At 35.9% G+C, this 16,299-nt stretch overlaps 1 protein-coding gene across 3 annotated transcripts in view; it reads left to right on the forward strand.

Moving 5' to 3' along the window:
- Positions 1-16,299, forward strand: part of LOC105273858 (calcitonin gene-related peptide type 1 receptor) — a 64,029-nt gene that overhangs the window by 45,888 nt on the left and 1,842 nt on the right. For all 3 annotated transcript variants that reach the window (XM_011316538.1, XM_011316539.1, XM_011316540.1), the window contains 8 exons: positions 4,675-4,781; positions 7,905-7,996; positions 8,269-8,395; positions 8,479-8,705; positions 11,887-12,057; positions 12,329-12,452; positions 15,050-15,091; positions 15,841-15,924. In XM_011316538.1, coding sequence (XP_011314840.1) covers positions 4,675-4,781; positions 7,905-7,996; positions 8,269-8,395; positions 8,479-8,705; positions 11,887-12,057; positions 12,329-12,452; positions 15,050-15,091; positions 15,841-15,924 — 974 coding nt within the window. The remainder of the gene's footprint in view (positions 1-4,674; positions 4,782-7,904; positions 7,997-8,268; positions 8,396-8,478; positions 8,706-11,886; positions 12,058-12,328; positions 12,453-15,049; positions 15,092-15,840; positions 15,925-16,299) is intronic.

Genomic DNA, 16,299 nt, shown 5'->3' on the forward strand with positions numbered 1-16,299 from the left:
TTACACTCAATCGCATTGAACTATGATTAACTTATTGAAATATCAGATGCATTTAATTTGAGCTTGAATAGTAATAAAATTTTGATGAGATTTTTTTCAGAGTTCTGTGAGAGTAGAGAAATATCAGGATTTCTATGGAGATCTGATAAAATACTCTTCGAGACTTTATACATCCCGCGGGAACAGAAAATTCCCACGAATGTCTCACGATAATATTGACACTATTGTCAGAGAACATGTGATCCCTTTCAGAAAAAGGAATGGCCGGAGGTCTGAAAAAAAAGTCACCATCAACATTTTATGCTTTCCCGTCTGACCACTGGGTGGACGTATGAATACCTTCTGCCCTAATGTGTTTGCCCTGCAAACAAAACTGTCTCACCCCTGGGGCTAAATATCCAAACTACCCCGGACTGATCCCTCAGTTTTATTCCGTCCGAAAGATATGCGGCAAAACATGTCCCGCAGTGTTTGTCTCCAACGGTTTATGCACTCGGGCAAAATGGTAATTGAAAAACGGTATGACGTCGCAGAAAAAAAAACCAATGCGAACGGCATCACCCGCAGTGATTGAGAGTAGTATTCCTGTATATCGAAGCAACCATGAGATTCTTATGAAAATTAATACGTAGATAAACTTCAATGCAAAAATGACTCAGTTTAATTTTTGGGAGTCTGAATGGGCCAAAACAATAGTTATTAATTTTCTTATTTTTTTTTAGTTTTGAAAATTACAACGATGAGCTTTTCCTAAATTTTTTTAAGCTATATGTGCAGATGTTGAAGTTCATTTTGTGTGTTGAAAAGTTTTGATTCATGGGCTATAAATGTTGAAATTAATCAATTAAATGTGAAATCAATCACACAGGCGTGCAAGCCGTTGAACAATGTTGTGAAACCGAACTACCGCGTTAATCAAAGTCATCAGTACTCTAGTTTGACTTATAATTCACCGGCAGTACCTTACGAAAAAAGTATATGAATTGCACGTCAAAAAATGCATATCATTAAATGAATATTTTTTCAATAACAAATAGTCTTTAGGTCATGAAATGAAAATCCACAAATTGCAATAACAATAGAAAAGAAGAGAAAAATATTTCTGTGAGATAAATATTTGTGGGATACGTAATTGTCCAGTTAATTTTCTTGTGGCTTTTGATTTGATTAATTAATTTGATTTATGTAATTTGATGAATGTAACGAGGCCAAATGATGATTTGCGATGATGAAAATTCATTGCGATGAACGGGAAATTTCAGTGGGGAAAAAGATTGTTAAATTTAAGGCAAATATTTATAATCGTCATACGCAATTTACATTTTTAAATCGTGAATATTTGTAAATAATTTCCCAATACTTTATCACGTGATTTAATTAACAAACGAAGTTCTCTCCATTCTAAATGGAATCCCTGGTAATGCCAGGAACACTTCTAATTTAAATAATTCCTTATAATAATTGAAATCCATTAGGTAAGACAAGAATTCCCACTCAGGATGTGAGAGAAAAGGGGACAAAAATCACTTGAGAAAAGTGAAAGATGTCTCGATGACGAGGCGATGAAAAACGTGACAGGGAAAAGTCTGAAAAAACAGTGAGGAAAACCCAGAGAAAAACCAAGGGAAAAAGCCCGTCTCGGCTTAATGTACCAGAAAATAAAGGACGTGAGATCTTCTCCCCGAGATATTTGTGATTTCCCATTTCAAGATGCCGGAATTAATCGATCTTCCCGAGCCGGACTATTATCAGTTCCGTAATGGTCAATAGACCGCATGAGTGTTGGTTATCAATTGATAGATCATTTTTTTTTATTACAAAGCAACGGAATATCATTTGCTCGAGCATAAAGTAGTTTATAATGGAATACGATGTATTTCAATTGAATAATAATCCTTATTTGGATTGTTTAATTCATTCCAGGAATGTCGTTGTAAAAATAAAAGATAATATTCAATTTTTTTCATTTAATCTGTTTGAATCGTCAACAATGGTCCAGTGCATACCCCTTTTTTCGATGCGTTTTTCATGTTGTAAATATGTATATGCCATGTCACTACTAAACACTTAACCCTTAATCTTTTAAAAAATATGTGGCAAAGGTCACAGGTTGGGGGTGAGAGATATATGAAAGACTTTGGGTTATCTGAGCAGGCAAGAATAAAGATGGAAATATTTAGTCTATTTACAAATTTAGTTAACATTTAATTTTCAAAAAATGGTAAATATCTAGTTTAGGTCCACCAAACCATTTTGGATGTTTTTTATTTGGTTGGATGGGTTTCCGTCACCTGATTAAGGATCTGGTCACCTTTTTATCCGGAAACAAGTAGTGTGGGAGATATGACATTTAATACGCCGCTCTCTGCGTTATCCAGGGCCACGGCGAGGACGTGGCGGTGTGTCGGCCCCAAAGACACCACATGTTGTCACATTTAAAGACAATGGACACACAGGAAGATGGATTTATCTAATAGTCCTGAGCACTTCACTAAAACTCTGAATTCACCTCACCTGACCATCTACCATCTCTGAACAAACGCGACGATTGACTTATCCGCCGCTACCCTTCTATATTCAAATTATTGAATTTAATATCACTCACTCGTCGCGTCAACAACAACAGCAGAGGGAAGGGGGGATTTAAGGAATTTCAGGGACAACAGAGTTTACATCGGGATTATTTATCGATGTATTTCCCTCCCTGTTGTTTCTCTCTCTTCATTCGTCATTGTTTTTGACGACTGAGAGGATAAGAATGGTTTTCATTCAAAGAAATTAATATTTCAATGATTTCTGGTTTTTGGTGGTTTACCCCACATTTACGAAAATGAATAAACATTTGCAAAAAAGCACGTTGGTATTATTTTATTGAAATAAATAATTTTTGTAATGAAATCATGATCGAATTGACTAACAAAATATTATCCTATCAGCTATATAGACTAATTGAAATTTAAATATTTGAGAGAGCTCTGTAGATTTTATCACAAATTAACATCAATTAAAATGGTATGAAGAAGTTTTATTTATCTGAGTTGTGGGGGATAGAAAAAAACGGCATTATCAGGAAACTCCAGCGGTTCTCGTCCTGATAGCACTTGTACTTCACCAAAATCACCAACAGGGGAGTCTTTAAAGGCTAGAAGTTTACGTAAGAACGATTGAAACCGAAAAACAGGAGGAGAAAAGACAGTGGTGTATTCCAGGAGGTGCAGTTTCCACGCTATCCGATTTCCGATCTTGTTGCACACTGTCGCATTCTCATCCTTCCCTAGAATTTCATCCTGTCACTCGTTTTTCACGCAGACAATTGTCCTGTATATATATACGTTGTATATGTTCACCGGATGCCAGAAGAGTGGAATCATGCGCCGGAGACAGAACAATCCCCTTAGGATGTGCCAGCAATAGTTCCAGCCAAAACCTTCGTCTCCACTGCAATGGAATGTCTCTTTAGCTTTTTCCCCCCTTAAAATATGGAGTATCCAAAGCTTTTTAACGACTCAGAGAGCCTCGAAGGGTTGAAAGAACTCACTGAAACCACAATATGAGCAAACCAGTAGCCAAGCGTTAAATTGTGAAAAGCCTATTTACCCCACTGATGAGTTTGTCACTGATATCTCCGAATGTGAGAGAGATAACGAATTTTTGATTAGAACTTCTTTTGTAGGTCGTAATTAGATCTGTAAGAAAGGTTATAATAAAAATTTCGCTATCTTCCATGGATTTCCAGATTTTTTGGTAACTGAACGCCCAACTTCGACATGATTCACCGCGAGCCCTCGAAATATCTCGGAGCCCGATGATTAATTGCGTCATCAATCTCGTCGATTGGTGCCTTCATCGATTTCTTTTTTGCCTTCGTTCCTCGATGAGATAATTAATTAATTGACGCCCGCAGTATCGCCACGATTTATCCTCTCGAAAAAAAAAGATATCGAGAAATAGAATCATCGAGTGTGGAACCGGTCATTAGAATTTTTGATTTTTTTATTTCGACTATTATGTAATTACACCTCTGATGAACCATAAACAATAACCCTCGGCACTTCATTACCTGCCCTACAATCCTTCAAAACTGATATTGGTAATTTCATAAACGGCAAGTACTAGTCATTACCGTATCAGCAAATGCACAACACTCGTAAACGTAATTTCCCTCTCGTAACAGTCGATTATAAGATTTATCAGTGGATATAATAATATAATGCTACAATTTCCTCAACAAACTCAAACGTCCAGTCATTAAGATGAGGAGAAATACCTCGGAGTTATGAGAATTTTTCATTACCTCTTATCCTTTCAGATTCTGAAATTTTTTATCGTATGACATTTCTTATTTATTTATGTATTATTCCTTCAATCTATTTCATATGAATATTTATTTTATATAATATTTTGTTATATTTCAACACAATTCGTTAAAAAATTCAACTGGCTATTGCCCGAAGGCCTTTAGCCAGTAAATTACAAGCAATTGTTTATAATATAATTTTTTTATGCTTGACATACATCCATACAAATGAGTCTTTTTTCGATAGTTTTAATCACTAAGTTTTCGCAGTTTGTTTATTATATGTTTATAAAAATTCAAACCCCTGGGATCGTGTGATAAAAAGTTCATTTATTGTTGTTATTGAAAAAATAAAAATCGGTTAATTCTCATTACAGTGTATGCCCACAAAATTTGTGAAGCCAATGGTTCGTGGTTTCGACATCCGGACTCGAACCAGATATGGAGCAACTACACGACTTGCATAGACATAGAAGATTACAACGTAAGTATCCTAACCAAATATTTTATTAAAATAAAACATCTATTAAAAATTCAGTCCATGCAGTATGTCTCAGATCTTGAACAATCGGATATTGTTGACCAAGTGACGAGACAAACAATTATGTATTATTTATTTAAAAGGTCGATTGGGTATGGAGAAGGCAGACCCAAATCGGATTCCAACGTGTATTAGTCGTAATCATTGTAATTTTGTTTTTTTTTTATTTTACATCGCTTCGAGTTGGAGGAGACCATGTGGTGATTGATAAAGACTTTTTGAGCCTGGTTAGATCTCACCAGTCTACCTGGCCAGGAATCGAACCTGGAACCTATCCGTTGTAAGACAACGACCTTAACCACTGCACACAGGCCACCAGGCAATGATTATAATCAATCAAATGACATAGTAAAAGTAATAGATTCTCAACTTGAATATCTATAAACTATAGTTGAGATTTGTCCTTCGAGCCTTGAATCTACAATAATTATAAGAACTTCCCACGCAGGGTATCACAGATGACTGAAAATTTCGGGTTTGACGGAAAAATGAAAGATTGTTCAACACGAAATGTCACATTTCCCTAAATGAATGAACAAATTAATGAACGTGTTTAAGTGAAATTGGATTTGAACTCTCAGAATAGAAATTTGAAACGACATTGTGAGTGAAGTTTGAAGAAATTTCAGTGACAACGTACCTGACAGGGGCTTTGTCATAACACTAGCCCATCGATATTTCTGTCGGGTATTATTATGCAGATATTTGAATTACACGCTGGATAAAGCTTATCGGGGGACAGAACGTTATCCCTGGGCTGTCAGTCAGATTGTGTAGCAAGGTTGCACACAGGTTGTTAGGGTTCGATGATATCGACCTCCGGAGGGTCATTATTTCATGTAAATTCTGGGTTGATATGAATTCCGCTAACCTTATTTCAGTTCAACATTAATAAAGCTGTTTTATTAAATTTCCATTCAGGTCATACGCCCATTCTTTACTTTTTTACTTTCAGTATTCCGTTTTATACATACATTTATACATTTTGTTTTATGTTATTCTTCTCCGTTGGGAACCATTTAAAACACTGGGAAAAGGAGAGAAAGTTCAATTGATTAATTATTGATTGAATTTTACTGTTGCACTACACGGAGTTGATCGCAATTTTTAATCAAAGAAATAATAATAATAAATGGGATCTGACAATAATTTTTCTCGAGTTTACATCGAATTATTTGTCTAAATGGATAATTTAATGAATGAAATTCGTTAATTAATTTATGGATCACTTTCCATTACATTTAAGTAAACTTATTGTTTATACACATCATTATATTTTATATATTTCAACTAATTTTACTGAATGGAAGGATCTTTCTCGGACGGTACTCCCCGAGAGACTGAGATCGATAGAAAGAAATCGGTGACGAATTGTTGTAAAAAATGTCTTTCAGACTAAATTTATTTCATTTCATTTTTTAAAAATAATTTTAGATTAAGAAAGATCATATAAACACTCTGGCACCCAGTCGTATATCGAATTAACTTCTTTACCATATTATAAAAATAATTCCAATAGTCTATTGTTATTTAAAAAAACGTCTTCAAATATAAGGATGAGCGTTTTAATTGAAGGCATAACTCTGAAAAAATATCGGAACCAGTGTTTCCTCGGGGGAAGAGCAGAATTTCCCAAGAGTAGAAGCGATTTTCCGGTTTAATATTCTAAATCCCCAAGATGTATCGTGACAGTGGTAAGGTACCAGTGTATACCTAACTCCATACATCAAGTACAAAAGGTGTAACAACCCACAGAGAAGAGTAATGGCCCCAGGGTAGACCAATGTCCGACAACCACCCGGACGTATTGTAATGAAAATCGGATGTACGGCGAAACACCAGAGGTTGATGGATATTTTGCTGACTTGAAAATCAGATTTCCGCTTCTCGTTAATCCCGAAAATCCTCATTGAGAGTTTATACTCCGTTATCAATTGTTAATCGGTGGATTATCCTGGTGAGGATCTCCTGAATCTAAGCCTTTAATTTCCGGCTGCTCTATCACGATCAACTCCATTCCTGGCTATTGAATCCTTGGTGATGGGGTTTTATTACTTGAGACGTTGTACGTGTTATGAGTGTCTACGTGAATGAACTACGATGATCTTGTTATCTCTATCTTCATTTCCCCCCTAGGATCATATTGGCGTCAGCTGAAAATACACTTCGTGGCTAGAATATACCACATCCTAAAAAAACGGGCTTATACTTCGAATCTAGTCCTTTATTTATTGTTTGTTCTAGCAAATATTGAAGCAACGTGAATCATTAAATTGACTCTTATTTTTTATTTTATTATACCAAGATTTATTTTATTATACCAAAAATAATTATTCTAAAACAATTAATTAAGCCTTATTTCGATTTTTTGGTACTTATTTGCAGATAAGATTTATGTTTTTTTTTTAAACGCCCTTGAATTGAAAAAAATTATCCATCAATTAGTAGAAAGATAGCTTTCAATTTTTCCATCTATTACATCGGGATTTTTGCTATCAAAATTGGAAGAGTTAAATTTTTTAAATTTCATTCTTTCAATTGTTTTATGAAAGAAAAAGTAAAAATAGAGATATTTGACAAAACAATTGTATGAATAAAAAGCTACGAGACAGCGAAGAATATTCCAATAGAATTACAATAGCTGCAAAATAATTAATAATAATAATTTGAAGAGAATTTACTAGAGAAATAGTGCCATTTTTCAATAAATTATGAGAATCCAGAGCAGGTGCATAATTCCCACTACAAGGTGAATCCCCTGACTCCGAGGTACATCGCTAAATATCCCAGGATCGTGTTAGAAACTCAGCTTTCCACGTATGGATTAATGCCATAATGCATTTAAATTCGCAGAGACTGCTCGTACAACCCGGGAATTACACATTGACGCATCTTGCTCTCATGTCTCATGAATTATTAAATAATCCCACAACGCCCCACAGAGTGTCACCTAATCTCACCTCCTCGTGTACTTGTAATTTGAATTTGCATTTTCATTGAATGATATATTAACCACGTGACAAATTCAAATGATTCATATTGCACACTTCTATTATCGTCTTCCAGTGGCAACAGGCGATCAATGTCATCTATAAAACCGGATACACTATTTCGCTGATTGCACTGATCCTCTCTCTGGGCATTCTCACCTATTTTAGGTAAAGGTCACCATTTTTTTTCAAGAATCATTTTTTTCAATTTATGAAAACAATTGCACGAGAGGATTCACTCAATCCCACGTACACGCAGCGAGAGTAAATAATGAACAATATACAAAAAAAAATGGGTTTTCAATCCTTTATGGATTTTCGCCAATTTTTTACCTCAAATTCATTTTGCTGTTTTATTAAAAGTTTATTTCTCAATTCCATTAATCCGCCAAGCAAGTATGGGTGTAATTATTAATTATATTAACGAATAATTGGTACAGATCTCTGAGATGCGCGAGAATAACTCTTCATATGAATTTATTCGCATCATTCGCCGTTAATAACACCCTCTGGCTGATTTGGTATGGATTAATTGCAGCTAATGCTGAACTTCTCATGGAAAATGGGGTAAATAATTTATCAAGTTAAAATGAAAATGAAGAGTTGTAAGAGGGAAAAGTCAGCATTTAACGATTACTCTCTGGTTGTAGATTCTCTGTCGTTTGGTACACGTGATACTCCACTATTTCCTCCTTACAAATTACGCCTGGATGTTGTGCGAGGGTTTATATCTTCATACGCTACTTGTCAGTGCGTTTACCAGTGAGCATAATTTAGTCAAGTGGTTGATGGGCATTGGATGGCCAGCACCAGCTGTTTTCGTCGTGGTTTATGCAACATTGAGGGCAACTAGCGACGACCCTAAGGATAATTCACAGTGAGTATCAATATTCTTTTTAAAAATAGTCATTCTCAATGAAAAAAAAAACAGATCAATGTCCAACCGCAAAAACTCACACAGAGATCGACTATTTGTGAAGCTAGAATTCATTGCATTACAAGCATAATAAGCTATGTAAGGATTATATTATATATCTCAATTTTTCAGTGTAATTCTGAATTTTATTTCAAATAATATATTTGTTTTCCATTAATGAAATGAGGAATATAAGATTTTCAGGATTAACAGAGAATTATGGTTTAATATTTTAATATAACAGAAATAATTAAAATATGATAATTGAAATGCAAATAATTCTATATTATTTTACGTTATGACACTCTTATTGCAGAAAAAGCGCATCACGTTTAAGTAATTAAACTGATTTTGGACCGAGAGAATTGAGGGATCGAAAATTTGAAATGTAAACATTATTTCAAAATATTGGCAAATGTTATCACTCGATTCCAGTTCACCGCGGAATTATGAAAATCAATGAACTCGGGGTGAATAATATTTATCGTTGACGTTTCTACGTGACTGATCGATGTTTGTCTGGCTCTTGTGAGTTTCCCAAGAAGTTACCATCAGCAGAGTGAATGCAATTCTATTGAATCTCATGCGATTACTTGGTCACAAGATTTTTCCCTGGTTTGAATTTTTTTTCTCAGTCCATTTGAATGGCCCAAGTGATACAGAGAGTGACACGACACGATAACTCAGAGACCCCATTGAAAACAGCCTGGCAGTTTCACGAGGAATTTCAAACTGCTCTGCAACTTACATGCAGGCATATACTTCCAACTATGTGCCGAGAAACATAACTCCTGGTTTATGTACATTTTCACCCTGACGAAGGGGCTCAACTCCTCAGGGACTAGCTTATTGGCATGCTTTTATCCCCCCCTCACCCATTCAAACTATGAAACACTGTGTTTGCAAGTCACGCATATACATTGTTTTATGTCCTCATTTTTGATGTCTTAATCGCTCCCATCTATTTTACTCCCTCCAGCCAAATGCTCAAGTCACTTCCTACTCTTTCAGCAATTTTACACAGAGTGGTTTTTAATAGCAAACGTCAACGTTCCGCCACGAAATTTAATTCAAAACACAAACACATGTGTTGAAAAATTTAATAAAACTAGTTTTTGCTGGTCATCATGCAAAAAAAGTTATTTGATAAATTCAATTTGTCAGGATATATTCAATATAGTCTTCATGCGTGCTTTTTCATTCTATTATGAATGGATATGAGTATGAGTACATTGGACTCAATTAATGAAATTTAATGGAAATAAAATAATATAAAAATAAGATAATAAAAATCAATTAATTGTGTGCCTATCTCTCTATGAACCAACAATTGATCAACAAGTAGTTTTATTTTATTAGATGGAGTAAATTGTTACATTAATTTTGAATGAGAATTGAAACATCTATTAGTGAATGGGCGATTAATTAAAATCCGAGAGTATTCAGTTCACCGAAATTTCCCAACGGTAAATAGGGTCGAATGACGTTTATCATCTCCAGGCCCTCCAGCACTGGCAGTTATCTCTGAACAACACCCGCACTCATGCATAGGAAAAACTGCATGAGGTTTCGGAAGCCTCTCCCCGATTTATTCAGCTCCCACTCAATCCACTCTCAGTAATGAAACCCCCGAAGACTCTCCTGTTTTCTTTTACCTTTGCTGCCCCTAGGAACAAGAAACCTGCTCGTGAAGGGAATTGAATTGAATTCATTGTTCGTTGGACCTTGTGTACTGCCAGACCCGGAGGAAACCGAGGTTTCTGATTAACCGAGTGATTGAACGAGGAATTAGATAACGGGGTGATGCACAATAATCGACGAGTTCTTACCAACAGATTACAGATATCCCAGATATCCTGCTTTCCGTTTTTTTTCTTTCACAATAATTATTTCTCCCTAATTAACTCTAAAAATTCACCAAAATTATACGTTTTAATTTATTTGATTTATACATTTTTTATTCAATTCGTGAAATTTCATCATTTTATTTAAGCGAGTCTTCATTTTTTTTTATAGAGAATTTCTCCACTTTATTTCATTTATTTGTTGATCAAAATGGAATTATTGAAGAAATTTTCCCGTAATGGAAATTTTACGGTAAAGTTTAACGGCCTCAATTGAAGAAAATTGAATTTCATTCGTTCTCTGCTCAGGATTATTTTTTCACGATTAATTATTCATTTTTAATTCATTAATTAAAAAAAAATCAATTTCTAATATTTCCAATTTTTATGTAAGGCTCTTAATTTTTTCTAATTAGAAATTCTCAATTTCCTTTAGTTTATTTCTTAAATGCAATGCAATAATCGATTGTATTTCTCCCAGTAGGAACTATAGGCCAAATTAGGGGTAACTTCCTGAAAATTTAAAGAGAATTTAATTTTTTCCTCCACGATCCTCGGTCTCACAAGGAGTTTCTGAAATGGAATGAAAAATGAGAAAGCCCCTTCGAGAATTTTCTCAGATTATCCTGAAAGTAATTTATGCTTGAAGAACATCTCACATAAAAATTCCAGCGCAACGAAGGTATGAAGTTTTGAATAGTGGTTGGAGTTTCATGAGCCGATAATTGCTGATTCAATGAACCAAGCCACAATTTCGATCCCAGCAGCCGGTGTATCGGCCTGTATCTCCACGAATTGATCGTTGAACTTGTCTATCAACGGATGGGTAAAGCAATTTACCCGGAGTGAGTGCAGTAGATACAGTTATTCATGTGCAGGCGTCATCTTTCATCAGAATTCACTGTAGAAAGCGAAAGTAACAAAAAATCAAATAAAACCTAAAATAAAATCATTCAAATTCAAATTTTCTTGAATAATTTTCAAAAATCCCGTTTTAATGAAAAGTTTTCTTCGCATTTCGTTGGAAAAAAAAATAAAAAAATGCAAGTATTGACGTATTAAATTAAGGGATTTTATTACTAAGGGATTTAAACTGCGAAATTAGAGAAACGTTTCACTGGAAAAATAGCTGAAGTATTTAAACACTTAAACATCATAAAAAAGCGAAGAGCAATTTTCCGGAAAATTGAGAAATTTTTTTCACTAGTGAGACTCCAGAGGAAATGACCCTCGCTCCGTATTTTCCAGTGAATTGGCCTTTTATTTAACCAGTGCTGAGGGTAAATTCCTGTCCACAGATGCTGGATTGACGAGGGTAACTACATCAACGTCCTGGTGTACCCTGTTTGCGTGTCAACTCTGCTCAATCTTCTCTTCCTCTTCAACATCGTTCGGGTTCTTTGTTCAAAGCTGAGAGCTGGTCCAGCCATTGGAAGTCAACCATCTCGCTCGATGCTCCAAGCTTTCCGGTAAACCAAAGCCAAACTTTGTAATAACGTAATTCTGAAAAGTTCTGGTGGAGACAGCGGGCACAACGCAGCTGATAAAAACCAAGAACTTCTGATAGATTTCACTGAGCGAACTGAGCTTTGTGTACTGCAAATATGAATTCAATTGTGAAGAAACTGAGGCCAATCGGATTCTAAAGTTTAAGCTGCGAACAACTTTCTGTGCACGGAGAGATCTCTCCCCTTTCATTTTACTATATTTAGGAATAAATCAACCATTTTTTTATTACAGGGCAACTTTTCTGCTCGTTCCACTGCTGGGTCTCCACTATTTACTTACACCATTTCGACCACCCAAAGATCATGCCTGGGCGCAGTCTTACGAGATCATATCAGCGATTACTGCCTCATTTCAGGTCAGTTACTCTTTAAAAAGTCATTACTCTCAAGAGAATCAAAGAATAAAAAATAATGCTTCAATTTCTCCCTCGGATTAGTTTCCGGAAAACCCTCAGAAAACCCAGAAATTTTCACCAAAAATTGATATGCTACTCAACAATTTATATTATATTTATATTAACAATTACGGCCGATGGCGGTGGTTGAATTGGTTAAATCGTTTGACCGGACCATGGCACCCGTGAGGCCGCGGGTTCGAGTCCGGGTTAGGGCATTAGAATATTCATCTCTCGGAAGCCACCGAACGAGAGTCTAGACACCTAGAATCATCAAGAGATATTATTTCCCGATGAAGCTGGCTTCATTTTCCATGGTTTTCCTTAGTCACCAGGAGAGTCTGCGGATGGCGTAGAGCTCCTGGGGCACATGCGCCACGGTTGCAGAGGAAGTCGGGCCCATGCTACCGCAAATACAATGTAAAAACCCCAATCGGATATACATGGAATAATAATAATAATAATAATAATAATATGTTAACAATTACTATTGAAATGATTGTAATTCAAATCATCTAAACAAATGAATTGCAACCGTATTTTCACTCCGCATATTTCACATTTAATTTGTTCGAATATTTTGTTACTAAATAAATTCTTCTTTCAATTCCGTGATTGGATATTATTATGTCAATTTTCTTGTTACTCTTGTGATCAATCCGAATTGTAATTGTAAATTCATTTTTTTTATCTTATAATACAAGTGACTGAATTTGATAATAAACAATGGCAGCAACTATGAACTTTCTACTAAAAATTATTATTCCACTTAATGTTACTCGACTATAACTATATTCAATTGAATTCAAATCATCCGATAAAATTAATTATTGCCTCCTGCGTTTTCACTCTTGACATTCGATATTTAATTTTTGTTTGAATATTTTTCTGCCAACAGATTTCATTATTCAATTATTGTTATTATTTATTTATCCATACATAGCCGATTTGGGTCTTTACATATGTTTCCAGACCATCACAGCAGTTGTAAAATTTATGTACAAGAGATGACCAAAACAAAAAGATATAATCTCAGTAATTTCTATCCTACGAAAAAACAAAAATAACACGTCAAATTTTTCAAATTTTTCTCTCGTTACTTCCACAGTGCTTCGGCAGCTTTTAGCGTGGTTATCTCTTCTAGGCATCCCTTGGATGCTAAGGCCATACTTTGGTCTATCCGCATGAAGTGCCATGCGAAGTCTGTTAGCGTTCTGAGTGCGCGATTACTAATGTTCTTCTGAGATAGTCCCCTCGGTCCTCAGCCCTCCACGACCTTAAGGGTTCAATCCATTCGTCGTCGATGAGCGTCATAGCTCCCTCATACTCCCACACATGCAAGAAAGGTATTTGCTCCTGTCCACATAGTGTGCAGAACGTGTCGGAGAAACCTTTTTTGCCCTACCGTCCCACGTTTCTGCAACGTAATCTGGCCCATTGCTCCTTCACCTTTCCCGGTATTTCAAAGTCCTCTCAGTAGAAGTATCGTCGCTCGTCGTCTTGCGACAGTCTCGGATTAGAGCAGAGCCAGTCCAGGTACCAGCTACAGAAAGACGACGCCTCTGCTTTCCTCATGTCTCTCTCCCTTTCCATCCCCCGGAAAAGTTCACCCACGTTCCTCAGCTTTTCAGTGTTATCTTTGTTCTGCGGGTCCCTCCAGAGATTCTCTATTACTTCTCCACAATCCGCTTCCTTCAAGTTGCCTTCATCACCAACCTGGCCCATATAAATGGGTTATCATTTATGATGTGCCTGAATTCCTCCAGTAGGCGCAGCCTCGGCCAGTGGTCAGCTTTCAACATCAATACCTCCAACATATACCGGGATATCTTATTCACTGCGTTGATGTGTAGACTTGCCCTTCGCGGCTCCAGTCTCACGATGTAATTGGGAATATTATAACTGATCTCCATCGTCATCTTGACTAGACTCCATGGATGCATCCTGCTTTGACCAGAGTGTTTTACAAATACAATCTTCACATCATCGAGCTGACCCCACTTCTTTTGAGATTTCTTCTTTCAATAATTTAATTTGAAATTATTACATAAATTCACCTGTGGCAAATTCCAATTGTAATGGCATGTATATTTGAATTTTGTAATGCAAGTTACTCAAGAATTTTGATCATTGAAAACGTCAGAATCTACGGTAGACTGGTGCTGAACGATAGAATGTACTTGGATATACTTAAAGGACAAACTTTTCAACAGTCGCAAGTTCGAAGTATAATTTCTGTCTCACGACACTCTGGGGGAAATACGCTTTTCCAATTTGTTCAAGCGTTGCAAATGAGCTGAGCGAGGGCTCGAGGCGAAGTTACACTTCAGAGGGGACTTGTGACTTTCCATAGGATGAGAAACTCTCCGGAGTATCTGGCACTGTTGGATAGACAGGAACAATATTTTTACGTGATTTGATCACCCTTAATGGCGATGAAAATCGTGGCATTATTTTTTACGCACGAAATAATCCCTAGGGCAATCGCTCATCCATTTAATTTTGTTATTTTCGAATGTTTATGCGCCGACTGAATCACTATTTATTGTTTTCCCCAGGGCCTCTGTGTTGCTGTTCTGTTCTGCTTCTTCAATGGCGAGGTAATTAAACATATTTCTACCGTGAAAATTTCTTTGTGAAAATGCCCTCTAAACGTCCCGCATATTCTGCTCACATTATCCATTTCACGTAATTATTTGGCGCTGATAATTCTCTCTTCTGGGTTTTGAATAAAACAAGAAAGTGAAGCGCATAAAAGCTTTTAATAAGCCTTCAGTGGAAATTTTTATTTGACTATTCAGTAGCGGAACGATAAAACACTCTAAGTCTATTTTTACTGTTGACCAGTTTTCCAGGAATATCTCCGAATTTACGGCTGCCATCGAAATTTTCGTCATGACCTTTATTGTAGAGCTAATTGAGAGCGACCCGAAAGGTTTTAACAAAAATTTCGTTATCTCCCATAAATTTTGAAGTATTTACCAAAAATTCAGATAAATTCGAACGATAAAGTAAAATAATTTTTATTTTATCGATTTATTGAATCTGGATTATCTGGAAAACTATTGATATATGAAAAAATACGAGAAAACCTTTTTTATCGGAAATTGAATCAGTTACAAAAAAGTCTCATAGTATTTTTACCTGGATCGATAGTTTTCGAGAAACATCGATATAATTAGTAAAAAATTTGGGTTGGATTTTTCAATATAATGACTGAAGTGATTCTATTGAAAAGTGAATTCCTGCCCAAGACTTTTGCTCTCCCCGCCAATTCCAATTTCTATTTTCCCTCCAGCCACCCCTCAATCAATTACGATTTATGATAATTGGATTGGACGTGTTCCAGGTGATCGCGCAGTTTAAACGCAAATGGGAGGGCTCGGCATTCATGAGAAAACGCGCCAACTCATGCACAGCAACCACAGTCTCGGTAGGAAATCCACCCCTCGCATTACACCTAGTGTCGAGTCACTATCTCTACCCCCGAAATTGCCCCATTCCCCCGCGACTTGATAACAAAACCAGTGAAAAATCCCATCACCAGTCAGACATTTCCCAATCTCTAAATAACAAACACTTCCTGAAAAAAAATCCTTGAAAACTCCATCCAAGAAATTTTATCAAACATCTATTGAAACTCTATAAAAATTCTCTTAAACTTCTATTATAATTCTATCATATTATATAATTTTATTCGTTCCCCCATTAAAAAGAAATATCGAATCGTTTCTACAAAGTTCCACAGAAATGAATGGAATCGAATTTGAAATGGAAACCTCGGAGGTCTTGCTGTAAAATTTTTGTA

Source organism: Fopius arisanus, unplaced genomic scaffold, assembly GCF_000806365.1.
Source record: "Fopius arisanus strain USDA-PBARC FA_bdor unplaced genomic scaffold, ASM80636v1 scaffold00007, whole genome shotgun sequence".
Taxonomy (NCBI): domain Eukaryota; kingdom Metazoa; phylum Arthropoda; class Insecta; order Hymenoptera; family Braconidae; genus Fopius; species Fopius arisanus.